Here is a 20,636-nt window from a genome sequence, read left to right as displayed (position 1 = left end):
CTCTGATTGCTGTGGTTAGGACTTCCAAATCTGTTGAATAAAAGCGGAGACAGTGGACAGCCTTATCTTGTTGCTGATCTTAGAGGGAATGCTTTCAGCTTGTCACAGTTGAGAATGATGTTAGCTGTGAGTTTGTCATATATGGCCTTTATTATGTTAAGGTATGTTCCCTCTATGCCCACTTTCTAGAGAGTTTTTATCATAAATGGGTGTTGAATTTTGTCAAAAGCTTTTTCTGCATCTATTGAGATGATCATATGGTTTTTCTTCAGTTTGTTAATGTGGTGTATCACACTTATTGATTTGTGGATATTGAAGAATCTTTGTGTCCCTGGGATAAACCCCACTTGATCATGGTGTATGATCCCTTTAATGTATTGTTGGATTCAGTTTGCTAGTATTTTGTTGAGGATTTTTGCATCTATGTTCATCAGTGATATTGGCCTCTAATTTTCTTTTCTGTGGTATCTTTGTCTAGTTTTGGTATAAGGGTGATGGTGGCCTCATAGAATGAGCTTAGGAGTGTTTCCTTCCTCTGCCATTTTTTGGAACAGTTTCAGAAGGGTAGGAGTTAACTCTTTTCTAAATGTTAGATAGAATTCACCTGTGAAACCATCTGGTCCTGGTCTTTTGTTTGTTGGCAGTTTTTAAATCACAGTTTCAATTTCAGTGCTTGTGATTGGTCTGTTCATATTTTCTATTTCTTCTAGTTCAGTCTTGGAAGGTTATATCTTTCTTAAGAATTTGTCCATTTCTTCTCGGTTGTCCATTTTATTGGCATACTGTTGCTTGTAGTAGTCTCTTATGATCCTTTGTATTTCTGTGGTGTCCATTGTAACTTTTCCTTTTTCATTTCTAATTTTATTGATTTGAGCCCTCTCCCTTTTTTTTTGAGTCTAGCTAAAGACTTATCAATTCTGTTTATCTTTTCAAAGAACCAACTTTTAGTTTCATTGATCTTTTCTGGGTTTTTTTTTTTTTTTGGTCTCTATTTCATTTATTTCTGCTCTGATCTTTATGATTTCTTTCCTTCTACTAACTTTGGCTTTTGTTTGTTCTTTCTCTAGTTGCTTTAGGTGTAAGTTAAGGTTGTTTATTTGAGATTTCTCTTGTTTCCTGAGGTAAGATTGTATTGCTATAAACTTCCCTCTTAGAACTGCTTTTGCAGTGTCCCATAGGTTTTTGATCATCCTGTTTTTGTTTTCATTTGTCTCTAGGTATTTTTTGATTTCCTCTTTGATTTCTTCAGTGATCCATTGGTTGTTTAGTAGCATATTGTTTAGCCTCTGTGTGTTTTTGTTGTTTTACAGGTTTTTTTCTTGTAGTTGATTTCTAATCTCCTAGTATTGTGGTTGGAAAAGATGCTTGATATGATTTCAAATTTCTTAACTTTACCCAAGCTTGCTTTGTGGCCCAGCATGTGATCTGTTCTGGAGAATGTTCCATGTGCACTTGAGAAGAATGTGTGTTCTGCTGCTTTGGGATGGAATGCTCTATAAATATCAGTTTAATCCATTTGACCTAATGTGACATTTAAGGCCTGTCTTTTGTTATTGATTTTTCTGTCTGGATGATCTGTCCATTGATGTAAGTGAGGTGTTAAAATCCCCCACTGTTAATTGTGCTGTCAATTTCATCTTTTATGGCTGCTACATCAAGGTTCTCCTATGTTGGCTGCATATATTTTTACAGTTGTTAAATCCTCTTCTTGGATTGATCCTTTGATCATTATGTAGTGTCCTCCTTTGTCTCTTGTAACAGTCTTTAAAGTCTATTTTGTCTAATACGAGTATTGCTACTCCAGATTTCTTTTGATTTCCATTTGCATGGGACACCTTTTCCCATCCTCTCACTTTCAGTCTGTATGTGTCCCTAGATCTGAAGTGGGTCTCTTGTAGACAGCATATATATAGGTCTTGTTTTCGTATCCATTCATCAGGTCTGTCTTTTGGTTGGAGCATTTAATCCATTTATATTTAACGTAATAACTGATATGTATGTTTTTGTTGCCATTTTGTTAGTTGTTTTGGATTTGTGTTTGTAGGTCTTTTTTCTTCCCTTCCTCTTTTTGTTCTCTTGTGATTTGATGACTATCTTTAGTGTTATGTTTGGATTCCTTTTTCTTTTTTGTGTGTATATCTATTGTAGACTTTTGGTTTGTGTTTACTGTGAGGTTTTGAAATAGCAGTATATATATATATATATATATATATATATATATATATACACGATTGTTTTAAGTTGCTCGTCCCTTATTTCAAATGCATTTCCAATATCCTGCATTTGTACTCTTCTCTTCTCACAGTTGCTGGTTTTGATATCATATTTGTGTGTGAATGATTTCCTACCTTTACTGTATGTTTGTTTACCTTTACTGGTGAGCTTTCCCATTTGTAATTTTCTTGTTTCCAGTTGTGGTCTCTTCTTTTCCACCTAGAGAAGTTCCTTTAGCATTTATTTGTAAAGCTAGTTTGGTAGTGCTGAATTCTCTTATTAGCTTTTGCTTGTCTGTAAAGCTTTTGATTTTGCCATCGAATCTGAATGAGAGCCTTGCTGGGTAGAGTATTCTTGGTTGCAGGCTTTTCCCTTTCATCACTTTAAATATATCTTGCCACTCCCTTCTGGCCTGCAGAGTTCTGCTGAAAAATCAGTTGATAACCTTATGGGGATTCTCTTGTATGTTATTTGTTGCTTTGCCCTTGTTGCTTTTTTTTTTTTTAAGCATTGTAATTTATTTTTCATTGAAGTAAAGTTGAATTACAATGTTGTGTCAATTACTGCTGTGCAGCAGTGACTCAGTTTTATACACACACACACACACACACACACACATTCTTTTTCGCATTCTTTTCCATTATGGTTTATCACAGGATGTGGAATATAGTTCCCTGTGCTATCCAGTAGGACCTTGTTGTTTATCCATTCTATGTATACACCAGTTTGCATCTGCTGATCCAAAACTCCCACTCCTACCTTCTCCAACCCTCCTCCCCCTTGGCAACCACCAGTCTATTCTCTATGTCCCTGATGTTTTTTCTGTTTCATAGATAGGTTCATTTGTGTCATATTTTAGATTCCATCTATAAGGGATATCATATGGTATTTGTCTTTATCTTTCTGACTTACTTCACTTAGTATGATAATCTCTAGGTCCATCCATGTTGCTGCAAATGACATTATTTCGTTCTTTTTTATAGCTGAGTAGTATTCCATTGTATTTATGTACCATATCTTCTTTATCCATTCATCTGTTGATGGACATTTAGGTTGTTTCCATGTCTTGGCTGTTGTGAATAGTGCTGCTATGAACATAGGGGTACATGTATCTTTTTGAATTGTAATTTTGTCTGGATATATGCCCAGGAGTCAGATTGCTGGATCATATGGTTATTCTATTTTTAGTTTTGTGAGGAACATCCTATACTGTTTTCCACCGTGGCTACACCAGCTTACATTACCACCAACTGTAGGAAGGTTCCCTTTTCTCCACACCCTCTCCAGCATTTAACTGTTTGTAGACTTTTTAATGGTGGCCGTTCTGACTGGCATGAGGTGGTACCTCATTGTAGTTTTTATTTGCATTTCTCTGATTTGCGATGTTGAGCATCTTTTCATGTACCTATTGGCCATCTGTATTTCTTCTTTGGAGAAATGTCTCTTTAGGTCTTCTGCCCATTTTTTGATTGGGTTGTTTGTTTTTTTGTCTCCTTGTTTCTTTTAATATTTTCTTTTTGTCTTTAATTTTTGTCAGTTCTATTACTATGTGTCTCAGCATGCTCCTCGGGTTTATCCTGCCTGGGACTCTGCACTTCCTGGACTAGGTGACTGTTTCCTTTCCCATGTTAGGGAAGTTTTCAGTTATTATCTCTTCAAATTTTTTCATTCTGGACTCCTATAATGTAAACGTTGGTGCATTTAATATTGTCCCAGAGGTCTCTTAAATTGCCCTCATTTCTTTTTATTCTTTATCCTGTTCCACAGCAGTGATTTCCACCGTTCTGTCTTCCCGCTCACTTATCCGTTCTACTTCATTTATTCTGCTATTTATTTCATCTAGTGTATTTTTCATTTCAGTTATTGTTCAGCTCTGTTTGTTTATCTTCTAGCTCTTTGTTAAAACATTTCTTGTATCTTCTTGGTCTGTGCCTCCATTTTTTTTCTGAGATCTTGGACTGTCTTTACTATCATTACTCTGAATTCTTTTTCAGGTAGACTGCCTATTTCCACTTCACTTAGTTGTTGTTCTGGGGTTTTATCTTGTTCCCTCCTCTGGAACATATTTCTTTGCCATCTCATTTTGTGTAACTTTCTGTGTTTGTAGTCCCACAGGCTGCAGGATTGTAGTTCCTCTTGCTTCTGGTGTCTGCCCCCTGGTGGATGAGGCTGGTCTAAGAGGCTTGTGCAGGCCTCCCAGTGGGAGGGACTGGTGCCTTGATTTAGATTTAGTTTTAACTTAAGCCTTCATTTTAGAGTTAGTTTTATGAATCATATTTATTGAATCACTTTTTGTAAAAGCAGTGGGAAATTCTTAATCTTATTTTTAGATAGCCTTCCATTCAGTTAAATAACAAGTGCAGATAATGGACTTTTTACACTTACTGTTTAGCGTGTTTATAATTTCTAAGTGAAGATTTTTGCTAAGTTCAGGGAAGGTTTCTATTATGCAGGTAGTGCTGTTCTGAGTCTCAAATGACTTATGCAGTCAGGGGAAAGATATACAGGTTTATAGTGGCTCTCATCGTGAAAGTATGTTGTTGGTCATTTCCTCTCCAACATCCCCTCCTGAGGTCTTCACTCCAACATCCACTTCTCAGTGACACCTTTCCTGCCTACCTTATCTAAAATGTCACCCTTCTCTTGCATTTCATGTCTTTTTCTTGTTTTTTTCCTTCTTAGAACTCATCTAACTTATTATGGTATTATGCCTACATATCTTTTGATCTGACTTCCCCATTAAAAAGTAAGTTTTGTGTGCATAAGAGTTTGTGTTTCATTCTGTACTGTATCCCTAGTGCCTAGGACAATGCCTGGTAAGTAGTATGTCCTCAGTAAATGTGTGTTTAATGAGTATATGTTAACTATAGTCTATATACAGATTTTCTATATATATATATAAATCTATATATAGATTTTCAAGGTAAAATCTGTCTGTTATAGCTGCGTGTTTGCAATGCATCATGAATTTGCATCAGAGGAGGTAACATTAAAAACTTGTTTGTAAAAAAATCTACTTTTTGTATGTTAAATTAGAAACCTTGATCTTTGAGTAATAGTTGAAATCATTTAAGAAACTGACACTAAGGTAGAAATCTGGCACATAAAAACCCATAAGCAGTGCTGCTTCAGTTAGATGAGGATATTAAAGTCTTTTTTTTTTGTACAGGTGCAAGTGGCATGAAGAAAATGATATTCTCCTCTGTGCTTTAGCTGTTTGCAAGAAAATTGCGTAAGTTGGAGAAAGGAGTTTCTTCCTAATGCTCTATTCTGCACTGAATTCTTTGCAGCTTTGCTTGTTGTTGCTTTGGCATTCAGGGTGCATCACTGTTTACCTCTATTTCCACAAGTGTCTTTTAAAGCAAAGGTTTTTTAAATCGTGTTACTTGTATTCTTCTGCCCATGTCACTACTTGTCTGGTGTAGTTACCACCTGAGCAATTTGAGCCTTCAGAAGCACTTATTGAAAATTTTTTCTTCTAGGATCCCTGTAGGAAAGTGAAGTTCCCTACTGTCATTAAGAACAGCACTTCCTTGTGAAGGTGCTCAAAAAATATAGACCCTTTTCTCCTCATTTTGTAGGGAAAGTACCTGCAGCCTCAGATCTGTGGAAGCTCTGGTAATCCCTTTACACAGCTGATGATAGTTGGTTCTGAGGATGCATAAGTGTTTCTAAGTTTTAGCCCTATTGCTGGTGTTGCCTCTCCTTGCCTTAAATATTTGAGAGTTCTGGTGCTCTTTACCCTCATTCCCATTCACTTGTAATGAATCTGAAATTTTATTTGGTAATCAAAGGATTGCTTACCAGTAATGACCAGTTTTATGATATGTACTGCTACCTATTCCCATTTTTTTCTCCAAATCTCTAAATTTCTTTTTTCCCAATTTACAACAATATCTCACATGCTTTGTCAGAAATTTTTAAAATGTGAATGCTTTTAGAATGAATTAGATAAGATTCTGATAATAAGCATTTTAAATTCCTTTTTAAAGATACTGCATCAGTAATTCTCTGGCCACTCTCTTTGGAATCCAGCTCACGGAGGCTCATGTACCACTTCAGGATTATGAGGCCAGCAATAGTGTGACACCCAAAATGGTTGTATTGGATGCAGGGCGTTACCAGGTAAGGAGCTGACTTTTGGGGGCCGCTAGTCTCTCAAGATCAGGCCTTTGTCTGGTTCTCTCTTCTGTTAAAAATTTTTTTTGATCCTTCATGGAATGTCAGTTTTTAATCCAGTTGGATCTTACAAAAAATCCTTTTCCTTCCTTGTATATTTTCCTACTGTACTTAACAAAGAAAATTAAAATTAGCATTAGTGTTTATACAAAACACATCCAAACATTTATTCCAAAAATTAGGTGATACACATTTTTGAAGTAGATATTTTAAATGTAAGACCTGATTCAGGATTTGATTAGAGGCTATCTAATTTCCCTACCACCCCTCTTCCCTCCTTGGTATTTACTTACTAGTAGGCCTCTCTACACTACCGAGAGCATAGCAATTAAGAGTATGGGCCCTCAAGTTAGAATTCCTAAATTTCACTTCAGGCTGTGCTACACATAGGCTGTGTGACTCTCTGCAAGTTATTTGAACTTTCTGTGCTGATTCCTTATCTGTAGAACAAGAATAATAATAAGGGCTAGTAGTCGTCGTAGGATTAAATGCAGCAGTATATGAAAGTACTAAGATCTCTGACTTAGTAACATTTATTATCTACTATGTTCTATTTTTAAATAGTTAATAAAATAGTGAAAAGGGAACCCCAAAATGGAATGAACTATTGATAAAACAACTATTAGGATCAATCTCAAAGGCATTACTTACGCTTAGCAAAAGCAGCAGTCTCAAAAGGTTATGTAGTGTATGATTCCGTTTATATGACATTGTTAAATACAAATGATAATGATGAAGAACATATCAGTGGTTCCCAGGGGTTAGGGGAGGAGGGTATGACTGTAAAGGGAAAGGAGGTTTTTGAGGTGATAGGATGGCTCTGTATCCTGATTGCAATGGTGGTTTCACGAATCTCTTCATTTGTTAAAACTCGTAGAAATGTACACACCAAAGAAGTCTGTCTTACTCCATGATAATTTTAAAAATAAAAAAGAGAGCTCTCCATATAATCTCTGGGCAAGACTCTTCTCTCTCTCCTGTCTACTGTTAACCCTTAACCCAATGGTTCTCCACTAGGACCTATTTTGTGTCCTTCAGGGGACATTTGGCAACACTTGGATACATTTTTGGTTGTCACAGCTGGCGAGGGGGTGCTACTGGCATACAGTGGGTAGATAGATACCAGTAAGCCTGCTAAACACCTGACTATGTATGGACGGCCTCCTGGACAAAGTATTATTTAGCCTAAAATGTCAATAGTACCCAGGATGAGAAACACTGCCTTAGCCCCATCATCACCATCTGTGTTGAGACTACCAGATTTAGTCTCATTACCCCTCTTTTCATTGTTCACATCAGTCACTATGGAAGCTCAGGATACCTAGATCCTTGCTTATCTCCCACACTCATCTTGTTAGGCTGATTCTGTTTTTCAGCCTTCCCCAACTCCTGAAAAACTTTGTGGGTCTTCTCAATCTCAGTTATCAGCAAAATCTCATGTCTTCAACCTCCTCTTGGGAAGGTCTGTTTTCCTCCTTGGTTGTAACTAAAACTTGGCTGTCCTCTAAAGATACTGCTTCCCTGTTAGCGACACTTTTTTTTTTCTCATTTATCACGGGCTTAGATTTGAAGTAGTTGTCCTTGTTTAACTTTGTGGCCTCTAGACTTCTTTCTGCCTTCTCCCTAAAATCCCTAGGCTTTGAATCACATGCCATTCAGACTGTAGTACCTGATAACCCCTTCTTGGAGTCAATAGGCCCCTGAGTTGGTCATCCTCATTCTTAGAGCAACACTGAGCCAGGAGATCAAACAATATTCCTGGCAGAGTTCTTGATTTCAGTTTCCCCATAGATGATCCTTCCAGCTGCCTGACATTTCAGTTCCTTGATTTGCCCTTCTCCAGTGATCCTGTCCCCTGCCATACATCAAGTAGCCACTCCCATGATCATATTCTAGGCCCCAGTGGCATCTCCCCATAATCTCAATTTCAAGCATCCTACTCTCTGACTACCACTGTCTTTCTCTGGTACATCAGTGCCAACAATTCTTTGATCTCTCCTGGGACCTTCAATTCATTGTATGCCTCCACTGTTCTGCCCTCCTTCGCAGGGTCACTGCATGGCACAACTCCAGGGGTACCAGTCACACATAGACAGATGCTGCAGCCTTGTGTCTCCTCTCCCCACCTTGCCCTTCACCTCCTTCCTTCCCAGCTTAGATTCCTTGCTCCATTATTTTCACTCACTTGCACTATGAACTCCACTGTCCCTTCATTCTTCATCATAGTTGGTTGACAAACACTAACCCTGATTAAATCAACTCCTCACCTCCTCTGTTATACATTTGAAGCTAACCGAGGCTGAAAAGAAACTACCATACTGACTGGTGTTATTAAATATTCATCACCACCAACCTCAAGTGAGCCCTTAACCTTGCCTGGCAGTTGTCCATTTCTCTAGTTTGATTAATCTCCCACTCTCCTAGACAGTTATTTCTCACCTTCTCTCACTTCAAACTTCCATCACCTCTTCCTTCATCCTTGTTCTAGCTGATGCTCGTATCCCCTCCTTCTCGGAGAAAATAGAAGCAATCAAGAGGTTTTCCATATATTCCTACCATTGCATCTACCATATACTCTACTTAAATGCATGAATTGTCTGTGTTTCTATCTAAGACCAATCCTTTTATTTCTCTATTAGATCTCATTCTCTTACCTACCTAAGGACATGGCTCTCATAATTTCATCAGGGTTTCTCTCTGTTCTGAGTCATTCTTATCAAGAAACCTGCTATAATCTCATTTAAAAAAAAAAAAAAAACCTTTCTTGACCCTGTAATTTCCCCCTCAAAGATTGCCCTTGCTCCCCTTCACAGCAGTACTCTTCAGAAGTTGATCAGACATTGGAAAAGTGGGTGTTAGTTTGTATTTAAAGAGTAATTTGAAGTAGATAATCCAATAATAAGAAATAAACATGTTTTCCCCTGGTTTTTTTTGTTGTTGTTGTTGTTGTTACTTATAGAAGCTAAGGATTCACCGTCCAGGATTCTCTCATTTCAGCTCTTCTAATCAGGAACAGAGATCAAACACACCCACTGGTAAGCATCTTATATTTAATAAGAAGGCACCTCAAAGAGTTTAGGGTCTTTTTATGATTCCGGGGTATGGTACTTAAACAGATGATCTAAGTTGGCTTTAGGGTATAAGAATCTTGTTGAATTGGGAGTTTTACTTGGCATAAGCACTTAATTTGGATATGTAGATTTTTGTATCACTTTGATAAAATTTAATTTATTCTTCAGAATTTTGTTCAGGGCATTTAAAATAAAACCTGTTACTTTTGTAGCAGCTGTAGTTTTATAGTTTTGATATGAAGGTGTCTTTGGGGGAAATGGGAAAGTTTAAAAAAGCGAGTGACATGAAATTTCAAGTGGTCCCTGAGGAACTTCAATTAAGGTTTCCAGGACTTAAAAAGAATATTCTTGTTCAGCCTTTTTGCCTTGACTCTAAGAACTATCTCCCCTATTGACGATCCGTTTAATCATGGCTTAGTGAAAAGGCCTGCAGTAGGATGAGTCAATTGAGGGATCTCTAAGACTATAAAATTGCTATATTTCTTTCCTTGTATTTTTAATATCCTAGGTGACTACCCATCTGGGGTGAAAATTTCTGGCCAAAACAGCAGTGTTCGGGGAAGAGGGATTATCCGCTTACTAGAGAGCATCTCCAGTTCCTCCAGCAATATCCACAAATTCTCCAACTGTGAGACCTCACTCTCACCTTAAATGTCCCAAAAAGATGGATACAAATCTTTCTCTTCCTTATCTTAATGATGATACTTTTTTCAAGTTCTGGAAGAACAACGGACCCAACTTCCCTTCTGACTACAGTCATATTAAACAGATCATATCAACAATAAATGTCACTACTATAAAAACTACTTAATTTGTAAGGAAATTCTGTTTCATAGATTAAAAATAATTGTGGTTGGGGAAGATCTTGGCATTTTTGCTTTTTTCTTGAGGGCTTGTTCTACTTTCTGACTGTATTATGGGAATGCCATTAAAGTTTTGAGTCCTGTAAGAATAAAACTAGCTTTTTCAGAGTTGTGCTTTTGGGAATGTTATATTTTGGTACCTTTTCTTCACAATAAAGTATTAAGTATCTGTTATGAAAGGTTTTAAAATAGTTTTAATCTATTTCTTTCCATTATGGAAATGTGGAACTGTACCCTTGAGACCTGCAGCTATTTTCATTGCAAATATCTAAGAAAATCAGCCTTTAACAAAAATAAAGTTTTGCTACTTAGTCTTTGAAATATGCTGACTTTGGCAAAAGTCATTTGCAGGATGAGAAGCCAAAAAGAGATTATGTAATTTTCCCCAAATAACATGGCTAGATAGTGACCAGATTCCAGGTCCACTTGACCACAAAGCTCTAAGCAGATGTATATTGAGTCAAGTATGTGCCCTGTTTGTGACTGACTTAAACTGGCTCATGTTCGCTACTCAGGCTGTTATATAGCCCTGGAGTAGGAGAAGAGATGTAGTAACCCTTTTTACTTGGAACCACAGTAAGACCGTACATGGCAGTGGCAGAGACAGCATTCTAATTTAGGTCTGTTTGGCTCAAAACCTTAGAGAATCACTTGGTGTCTGTCGTAGGACTCTGGTTTATCTTAATAACCATATTCTCCTTTACTGAGTACATACTTTGTGGATATATATACACACATATATACACACACACACATATCATCTTGTAAAATCCTTAATAATCACTCTGAGGAAGGAGGTACCTCCATTTTACAGACACACACAGAACTCAGATTTAGGTCGTATAGTTACTTTATGGAGGAATTGTTTTAACCAGGTCTGACTCCAAAGACCATGTTACCCATATCCACACTTTCACCTCCTTTTCATCTATTTCTGATAATCAGATCTTTAAACAAAGAATAGGTCATTGAATGTAAGTTTATATACTGCATTTTCTACTAGCAGATTGGTTTTTAAATCTTATATATAAGCTTTGAGACCATTTTATCTTTCTTCAAAATCACCATGACAGTAATTGGGTTGGCTTCAAAAGTGGTGGGAAAGGGCTTCCCTGGTGGCGCAGTGGTTAAGAATCCGCCTGCCAATGCAGGGGACACGGGTTCGAGCCCTGGTCCACGAAGATCCCACATGCTGGGGAGCAGCTAAGCCCGTGAGCCACAACTACTGAGCCTGCGTGCTACAACTACTGAAGCCCGTGCACCTAGAGCCCGTGCTCAGCAGCAAGAGAAGCCACTGCAATGAGAAGCCTGTGCACTGCAATGAAGAGTAGCCCCTGCTTGCCGCAACCAGAGAAAGCCCATGTGCAGCAGCAAAGACCCAATGCAGCCAAAAATAAATGAATAAAATAAATCTATTTTTAAAAGAAGTGGAGGGAAAGCCTAAAATTATAATTCAGAGCTATGGCCTCAGGTACCTAAGACTTGTTCTGTGCCATATGACTTTAATCCCGTGTTAATCATTCAACTTTTGTATTTTAAAAATTTTGCTGGTTGTGCTGTACTTTTGAGGTATGTGTCAAACCAAAACAATTCAGTAGGCCCCACGTCTTTATTTTAGGAGAATAACTGGTCTTTCCCTTCAGAGATAATTAAAACTCTAAACTATATTAGTAGTAAAATTCAAATGGCTGTCTTCTCAAACTCGTCTCCTCTATTTTCAAAATTCTTTTGGCAGTAAATTCAAAAGTATTAACTACCCTTCAAGAAGACCTGATGAATGATAACATATCCTGGTTGAAGGTGATTTCTGCTGCAACTCCAGTAGCATTTTCTTTGTGGTATCTGACAGTACTTACAGCTTTTAATTACTGTTGCGTTCATGACCTATCATCTTTTCCCCAATTACAAACTTTGCGGTGCCCATATTTCTGTATGAGGAAGGTGTTCAGTACATGTTAGAATAATTGTCATTGGAAGTAATGGAGAAGGTATGCCAGAATTTCATTTCCACATCAAATGATAAAGTATTCCATGAGTAAAGGAGCCCACCTTTCTTATGAACTTCATTCCCATTCCTTTCCTCAAAACTAAATGATTAACTTTGTTTAGTGAGCATGTTTTAAGGCTTTACTAACAGCTGGGTTAAAAATACTAAGAAGAATAAAGATGTTGCCCCTGCCTTTGAGAAACTCAGTTTCATAGGGGCAGTAAACAATGCAGTACTAAAAGTGGTAGACACAAAGATCAATGGAATAGAACTGAAAATCCAGAAATAAACGATCTGTATCAATTGATTTTTAACAATTGTGCCAAAACCATTCAATGGGGGAAATGATAGTCTTTTCAGCAAATGGTACTGGGACAACTGGATATCTACATTCAAAAGGGTGAATTTGGACCTTAACCATTCACAAAAATTAACTCAAAATGGATGAAAGACCTAAATGTAAGAGCTAAAACTATATACAACTCCTAGAAGAAAATATGAGTAAATCTTCATGACTTTGGATGAGGCGATGGTTTCTTAATAGGACACCAAAAACACAAGCAACCAAAGAAAATATATATAAATTGGACTTCATCAAAATTAAGTCCAGAAAAAGTGTCCTTGTGTGTGTTAAAGGACATTATTAAGAAAGTAAAAGGACAACCCACAGAATGGAAGAAAATATTGGGTTGGCCAAAAAGTTCGTTTGGGTTTTTCCATAAGATGTTACTGGAAAACCCAAACAAACTTTTTGGCCAACCCAAAATTTACAAATCATTTATCTAGCAAGGTCTAGTGTACAGAATATATCAAGAACTTTTACAACTCAACAATAAAGAGACAATCTAATTTTAAAGTGTGTTAGGTGTCTCTCAAGATCTTTTGAACATATTTTAGATTGGGTTGTTCATTTTTTTATTGTTGAGTTTTGAGAGTTCTTTGTACGAGTAAGGTAACAGTCCTTTAAATAAACAACCTAATCTTACACCTAAAGCAACTAGAGAAAGAAGAACAAAGTCCAAAGTGAGTAGAAGGAAATCATAAAGATGAGAGCAGAAATAGGAAGAAAACAATAGAAAAGGTCAATGAAACTAAAAGCTGGTTCTTTGAAAAGGTAAACAGAATTGATAAACCTTCAACCAGACTCATCAAGAAAAAAAGGGAGAGGGCTCATATCAATAAAATTAGAAATGAATAAGAAGTTACTGTGGACACAGAAATTCAAAGGATCATAAGAGACTACTACAAGCAACAGTATGCCAATAAAATGGACAACCGAGAAGAAATGGACAAATTCTTAAGAAAGATATAACCTTCCAAGACTGAACTAGAAGAAATAGAAAATATGAACAGACCAATCACAAGCACTGAAATTGAAACTGTGATTTAAAAACTGCCAACAAGGGCTTCCCTGGTGGCGCAGTGGTTGAGAATCTGCCTGCTAATGCAGGGGACACGGGTTCGAGCCCTGGTCTGGGAAGATCCCACATGCCACGGAGCAGCTGGGCCCGTGAGCCACAACTACTGAGCCTGCGCGTCTGGAGCCTGTGCCCCGCAATGGGAGGGGCCGCGATAGTGAGAGGCCCGCGCACCGCGATGAAGAGCGGTCCCCGCACCGCGATTAAGAGTGGCCCCCGCTTGCCGCAACTAGAGAAAGCCCTCGCACGAACCGAAGACCCAACACAGCCAAAAATAAATAAATAAATAAATAAATAAAGTAGCTATAAAAAAAAAAAAACTGCCAACAAACAAAAGTCCAGAACCAGATGGCTTCACAGGTGAATTCTATCAAACATTTAGAGAACAGTTAACAACTTTCTGAAACTTCCAAAACATGGCAGAGTAAGGAACACTTCCAAGCTCATTCTATGAGGCCACCATCACCATTATACCAAAACCTGACAAAGATACCACAAAAAAAATTACAGGCCAATATCACTGATGAACATAGATGCAAAAATCCTCAACAAAATACTAGCAAATTGAATCCAACAATACATTAAAAGGATCATACACCATGATCAAGTGAGATTTATCCCAGGAATGCAAGGATACTTCAATATCCACAAATCAATCAGTGCGATACACTACATTAACAAACTGAAGAATAAAAACCATATGATCATCTCAATCAATGCAGAAAAAGCTTATGACAAAATTCAACTCCCATTTATGATAAAAACTCTCCAGAAAGTGGGCATAGAGGGAACATACCTCAACATAATAGAGGCCACATATGACAAACTCACAACTAACATCATTCTCAATGGTGAAAAGCAGAAAGCATTCCAAGATCAGGAACAAGACAAGCCTGTCCACTGTCTCCCCTTTTATTCAACATAGATTTTGAAGTCCTAACCATGGCAGTCAGAGAAGAAAAAGAAATAAAAGGAATCCAAATTGGAAAAGAAGTAAAACTGTCACTGTTTGTAGATGACATACTATACAGAGAAAATTCTAAAGATGCTATCAGAAAACTACTAGAGCTCATCAATGAATTCGATAAAGTTGCAGGATACAAAAGTAACACACAGAAATCTGTTGCATTTCTATATACTAACAATGAAAAATCAGAAAGAGAAATTAAGGAAACAATCCCATTTACTAGCACATCAAAAAGAATAAAATACCTAGGAATAAACCTACCTAAGGAGGGAAAAGACCTGTGCTCTGAAAACTATAAGACACTGATGAAAGAAATCGAAGATGACAAACAGATGGAAAGATATACCATGTTCTTGGACTGGAAGAATCAATATTGTCAAAATGACTATGCTACCCAAGTTAATCCACAAATTCAGTGCAATCCCTATCAAATTACCAATGGCATTTCTCAACTAGAACAAAAAATTCTAAAACTTGTATGGAAACACAAAAAACCCTGAATAGCCAAAGCAATCTTGAGAAAGAAATACAGAGCTGGAGGAATCAGGCTCTCTGACTTCAGACTATACTAAAAAGCTACAGTAATCAAGACAGTATGGTACTGGCACAAAAACAGAAAAAAAGATCAATGGAACAGGATAGAAAGCCCAGAAGTAAACCCACACACCTTTGCTTAATTAATCTATGACAAAGGAGGCAAGAATATACAATGGAGAAAAGACAGTCTCTTCAATAAGTGGTGCTGGGAAAACTGGACAGCTACATGTAAAGGAATGAAATTAGAACATTCTCTAATACCATACACAGAAATAAACTCAAAATGGATCAAAGACCTAAATGTAAGGCCAGACACTATAAAACTCTTAGAGGAAAACATAGGCAGAACACTCTATGACATAAGTCACAGCAATATCTTTTTGGATCCACCTCCTAGAGTAATGAAAATAAAAACAAAAATAAACAAATAGGACCTAATTAAACTTAAAAGCTTATACACAGCAAAGGAAACCATAAACAAAACAAAAAGACAACCCACAGAATGGGAGAAAATATTTGCAAAAGAAGCAACTGACAAGGGATTAATCTCCAAAATATACAAACAGCTCATGCAGCTCTATGTAAGAAAACAAACAACCCAATCAAAAAATGGGCAGACGATCTAAATAGACATTTCTCTAAAGAAGACATGCCGATGGCCAAAAGGCACATGAAAAGATGTTCAACACTGCTAACCATTAGAGAAATGCAAATCAAAACTACAATGAGGTTATCACCTCACACTGGTGAGGTGGCCATCATCAAAAAGTTTACAAACAATAAATGCTGGAGAGAGTGTGGAGAAAAGGGAACCCTCCTATACTGTTGGTAGGAATGTAAATTGGTACAACCACTATGGAGAAGAGTATGGAGGTTCCTTAAAAAACTAAAAACAGAACTACCATATGATCCAGCAATCGCACTCCTGGGCATATATCCAGAGAAAACCATAATTCAAAAGGACACATGCACCCCAGTGTCCATTGCAGCACTATTTCCAATAGCCAAGACATGGAAGCAACCTAAATGTCCATCGACAGGAATGAATAAAGAAGATGTGGTACAGATATAGAATGGAATTTTACTCAGCCATGAAGAATGAAATAATGCCATTTGCAGCAACATGGATGGACCTTGAGACTACCATACTAAGTGAAGTAAGCCAGACAGAAAGACAAATATCATATGATATCACTCATATGTGGAATCTAATTTTTTAAAAGTGATACAAATGAACTTATTTACAAAACAGAGGCAGACTCACAGATATGGAAAACAAACTTATGGTTACCAAAGGGAAACGTGGGTGGGGGGGTGGGAATCAGTAGCTTGGGATTAACATACAGACACTACTATATATAAAATAGGTAACCAACAAGGACCTACTATATAGCACAGGGAACTCTACTCAATATTCTGTAATAACCTATATGGGAAAAGAATCTGAAAAAGAATGAATATATATGTGTATATATATAACTGAATCACTTTGCTGTACACCTTAAACCAACAACATTATAAATCAACTATACTCCAATAAAATTTTTAAAAATATATGAGTCCTTTATCAGATGTGTCTTTTGCAAATATTTTCTCAGTCTGGCTTCTTACTCTTTTCATATTGTTTTTTGCAGAGCAGAATGCTTCATTTTAAAGAAGTCTGGCTTAATGATTTCATTCATGGATTGTGCCTTTAGTATTGTATCTAAAAGGTCATCACCATACCCAAGGACATCTAGGTGAAAGGTAAAAGTGAAATCTAGTCACAACTGGATGAACAACTGGATGTCCAGTTGTTCTAGCACCATTTGCTGAAAAAAAACATCTTTTCTGCATTGTGTTGCCTTTGCTCCTTTGTTGAAGATCAGTGCACTATATTTATCTGGGTCTATTTATGTGGTTCTGTTCTGTTCCACTGATCTAATTGTCTATTATTTCAACACTACACACTCTTGATTACTGTACCTTTATAGTGAATCTTGAAGTAGGATAGTGTGTCTTCCAACTTTGTTCTCCTTCAGTACTGGGTTGGCTGTTCTGGGTCTTTTACTTCTCCATATATACATTAAAATCAGTTTGTTGATATCTACAAAATACCTTACTGGGATTTTGATAGGGATCACTCTGAATTTATAGATCAATGTTGGTAAGAACTGACCTCTTGACAATATTGAGTCCTCCTATCCGTGAAAATGGAATATCTCTACATTAATTTAGTTCTTTGATATCTTCCATCAGAATTTTATAGTTTTCCTCATATATATCTTATACATATTTTGTTAGACTTATATCTAAGGTATTTTATTTTTAGGGGGTACTGATGGAAATAAATTTTTTAATATTTAAAGACAATTTTTAAAGTAGTTTTATTTTTTTAATTTTTTACTGTATAGTTGATTTACTGTATAGTTGATTATAGTTTTAATTTTTACTGTATAGTTTCTATAGTTAGAAACTAACTGTTGTGTTAGTTTCTGCTGTACAGCAAAGTGAATCAGTTATACATATATGAATATCAACTCTTTTTAAATTCTTTTCTCATATTGGTTATTGCAGAGTATTTAGTAGAGTTTCCTGTGCTATACGGTAGATCCTTATTAGTTATCTATTTTATATATAATGGTGTGTATATATCAATTCCAGTCTCCCAATTTATCCCTCCCCCCTTACCCCCTGGTAACCATAAGTTTGTTTTCTACATCTTTACAGGAGTTTTAGATTCACAGCAAAATTTAGAGGAAGCTACAGAGATTTCCCATATACCCTGTGCCTCCACACATGCATAGCTTCTCCCCTGTTAGCAACATCCCCCATCAGAGTGGTACATTGGTTACAATTAATGAACCTACATTGACACATCATAATCATTCAAAGTCCATAGTTTACCTGAGGGTTCACTCTTAGTGGTGCACAATCTATGTGTTTGGACATATGTAAAATGACATGATACATTATATATCCATCATTATAATACAGAGTATTTTCACTACCCTAAAAATTCTCTGTGCTCTGCTGGTAATGTGTTTTTAATTTCAAATTCTGCTTGTTCATTACTGGTATATAGGAAAATGATTGACTTTTGTATATTAGTCTTGTATCCGGCAACTTTGTTATAATTGTGAATTTATAATTAAACTCACAGGGGTTTTTTTGGTCAATTCTTTTGGATTTTCTACATAGATTATTATGTCATCTGTGAACAAAATCAATTTTATTTCTTCATTCCTGGTCTTTCAACCTTTAATTTCCTTTTCATATCTTATTGACATCAAAATATGAGGTAATAAGTAATCTTTCTGATGACATGAGTGTCAAAGCTAGAGGTTTTTGGGAGAAAGAAGATAGGTCTGAAGGAAGCAGTGAGGAACAAGGAGACACTACCCCAATCTCTAGGCCCAGTGGCAACAGGGGTGTGAGAGAGAAAAACAGCCAGCATTTGAGAAGACTGCAGGGGAAACTGTGCTTTCAGGGGCGATCCACATTTCAGTTATAGTAAGAAGATGAAGGGAGTCTTCAGAAAAAGACATTGAAATTAAAGCAGTTTTGCTGAACCATGAATTTTAGGGGGCATGATGGAAAGGTTCAGGAATTGCAGAAGAGTGGTACAAGGGGCAGAATAAGGGATGTTGGGAACCTAGGAGAGATCTGAGTGTGGGATTTGACCTAGGAATCTGGTGGTTCTTGTGATAACTGACATAAACAGGGCTATAAAGGGCCTTGGTGGATTCAGAGCAGATAGTGATGCTAAGACTATCATTGTTAGCAGATCAGGATGAGTGAGTTTCTGTGACTTTTCACTCATGATGATAAGAGTAAAGGGCTATGGGACGTATGCTCCTAGACCCAGTACGCTAGACCTCTGTTGAAGGAAGGGAGGTCACTCTAAACATGTCTGCCTCATTCCTGCATGGTGGGAATTCTGAGGAAGTTGTGGAAGGCCTGGGGGTAGGAGATGGGCACAAAGCTTAATGCAGGTAGCAGGACTGCTATCATTTGTCTGAGTCTGAGACCAGGAGCAAGGTGGAGAGTCTGAGCCTGGGCCTTTCACGTCTCAGGGGTCTGAAATAGTACCAGGTTGGTGAAACCCCCTGGACACTATCAGAAACAAATGGCAATCCTTTCTTAAGAAACGTTTGTCCAATTTAGTCCTCCAAGATTCCCTCAGATTAAGGTCAAGCAGTAAGCTCATTAAGCACATGAAGCCTAGGAAAAGGTGAAACATTATGACAGCAGAAACAGCAAATAATGGAATTACTCATCCAGGTACTGCAGATACTGGAATTGTTGGATATGGAATATAGAACAGCTATGCATGAAATGTTTAAAGATTCATTCACAAAGAGAAAGCAATAATTATTTGAATGAACAGGCATATTTGAAGAACAAAAAACAAAGGGAAGTTATATAAGTGGAAAAATATAAATTGTTGAAGTGAAAAAAAACTCAGTGGAAGACTACAGCTGAAAAGAAAATTAGAAATCTGGAAGATAGGTCTAAGAAATTACCTAGAATGCAGCAGAAAGAGAAAATACAATGGAAAATGAGAGAAAGATAGGAGATTTGGAGGAAAAAGAGAGTCTAATATTTGTCTAATTAGAATTTCCATGGAAGAAAGAATAGAGATAATAAAGGAGAGGTGGTTTTTAGAGAGATAATGGCTGAAAATTTTCAGAAATGATGAAAAACATGAATCCTCAGGATAAATTAAAAAAAAACTATCCTAGAGATATTAAAGGGAAATTCATGAACACCAAAATAAACTTCAAAAGCAGCCAGAGAAAAATATTGCCTTCAAAAGGACAATGACAGCAAACTTCTAAAGCAGTAATGGCAATCAGGTGTGAAATAATATCTTCAAAACGTTGAGAGCAAAGAAACTACAATTGTTAACCCAGTAAAACTATCTTTGAAGAAAGAGGATAAGATAAACACATTTATAGATTAAAAAGAAAAGAAAAGAAAAGAAAAGATCAAGAGAACTGCAATAAAGGACTTCTGAAAGAAAATGATCCTAGACAGTCTTAAGATACAAGAAGAAATGGCGAGGATATAAAATAGTAGACATGTATGTAAACCCAAGCAAATATTGTTCATATAAAAAACTATAAGTATTATATTGTTTAATTCAGGGGGTTTATAAATGGACAGCACTAAAATACTGGGTCTGTAATAACATATAAGTTAGACAGGGAGTATGTTGAAATTAAAGTGTTCTAAGTTCCTAGAATTGTTCACTAAAAGGTTAATATATTATTTGACACTAGATCTTATCAAATACGTTTGGCAAAATGTCCAGGGTAACCACTGAAAAAATAGAAATAGAGTGAATAATTTCTAAATTTATAAAGAGAAAACAATTGGAATAAGGAAAAATATGATCAATAAAAAAATAAACTCACC

General features: G+C 36.7%; 1 protein-coding gene across 1 annotated transcript in view; it reads left to right on the top strand.

Moving 5' to 3' along the window:
- The window catches only part of MAEL (maelstrom spermatogenic transposon silencer), a gene marked incomplete at its 5' end in the record, with an annotated part of 50,570 nt that extends 30,366 nt beyond the window's left edge, over nucleotides 1-20,204 (top strand). Inside the window, 4 exons of the mRNA XM_082360932.1 lie at nucleotides 5,384-5,446; nucleotides 6,207-6,339; nucleotides 9,353-9,428; nucleotides 9,973-20,204. Coding sequence (XP_082217058.1) covers nucleotides 5,384-5,446; nucleotides 6,207-6,339; nucleotides 9,353-9,428; nucleotides 9,973-10,115 — 415 coding nt within the window. The 3' untranslated portion in view covers nucleotides 10,116-20,204. The remainder of the gene's footprint in view (nucleotides 1-5,383; nucleotides 5,447-6,206; nucleotides 6,340-9,352; nucleotides 9,429-9,972) is intronic.
- Nucleotides 20,205-20,636: the final 432 nt, after the last annotated feature.

Source organism: Balaenoptera borealis (assembly GCF_965194805.1).
Source record: "Balaenoptera borealis genome assembly, chromosome: 1".
Classification (NCBI taxonomy): Eukaryota; Metazoa; Chordata; class Mammalia; order Artiodactyla; family Balaenopteridae; genus Balaenoptera; species Balaenoptera borealis.
This window is presented reverse-complemented; position numbering and strand designations above follow the sequence as displayed.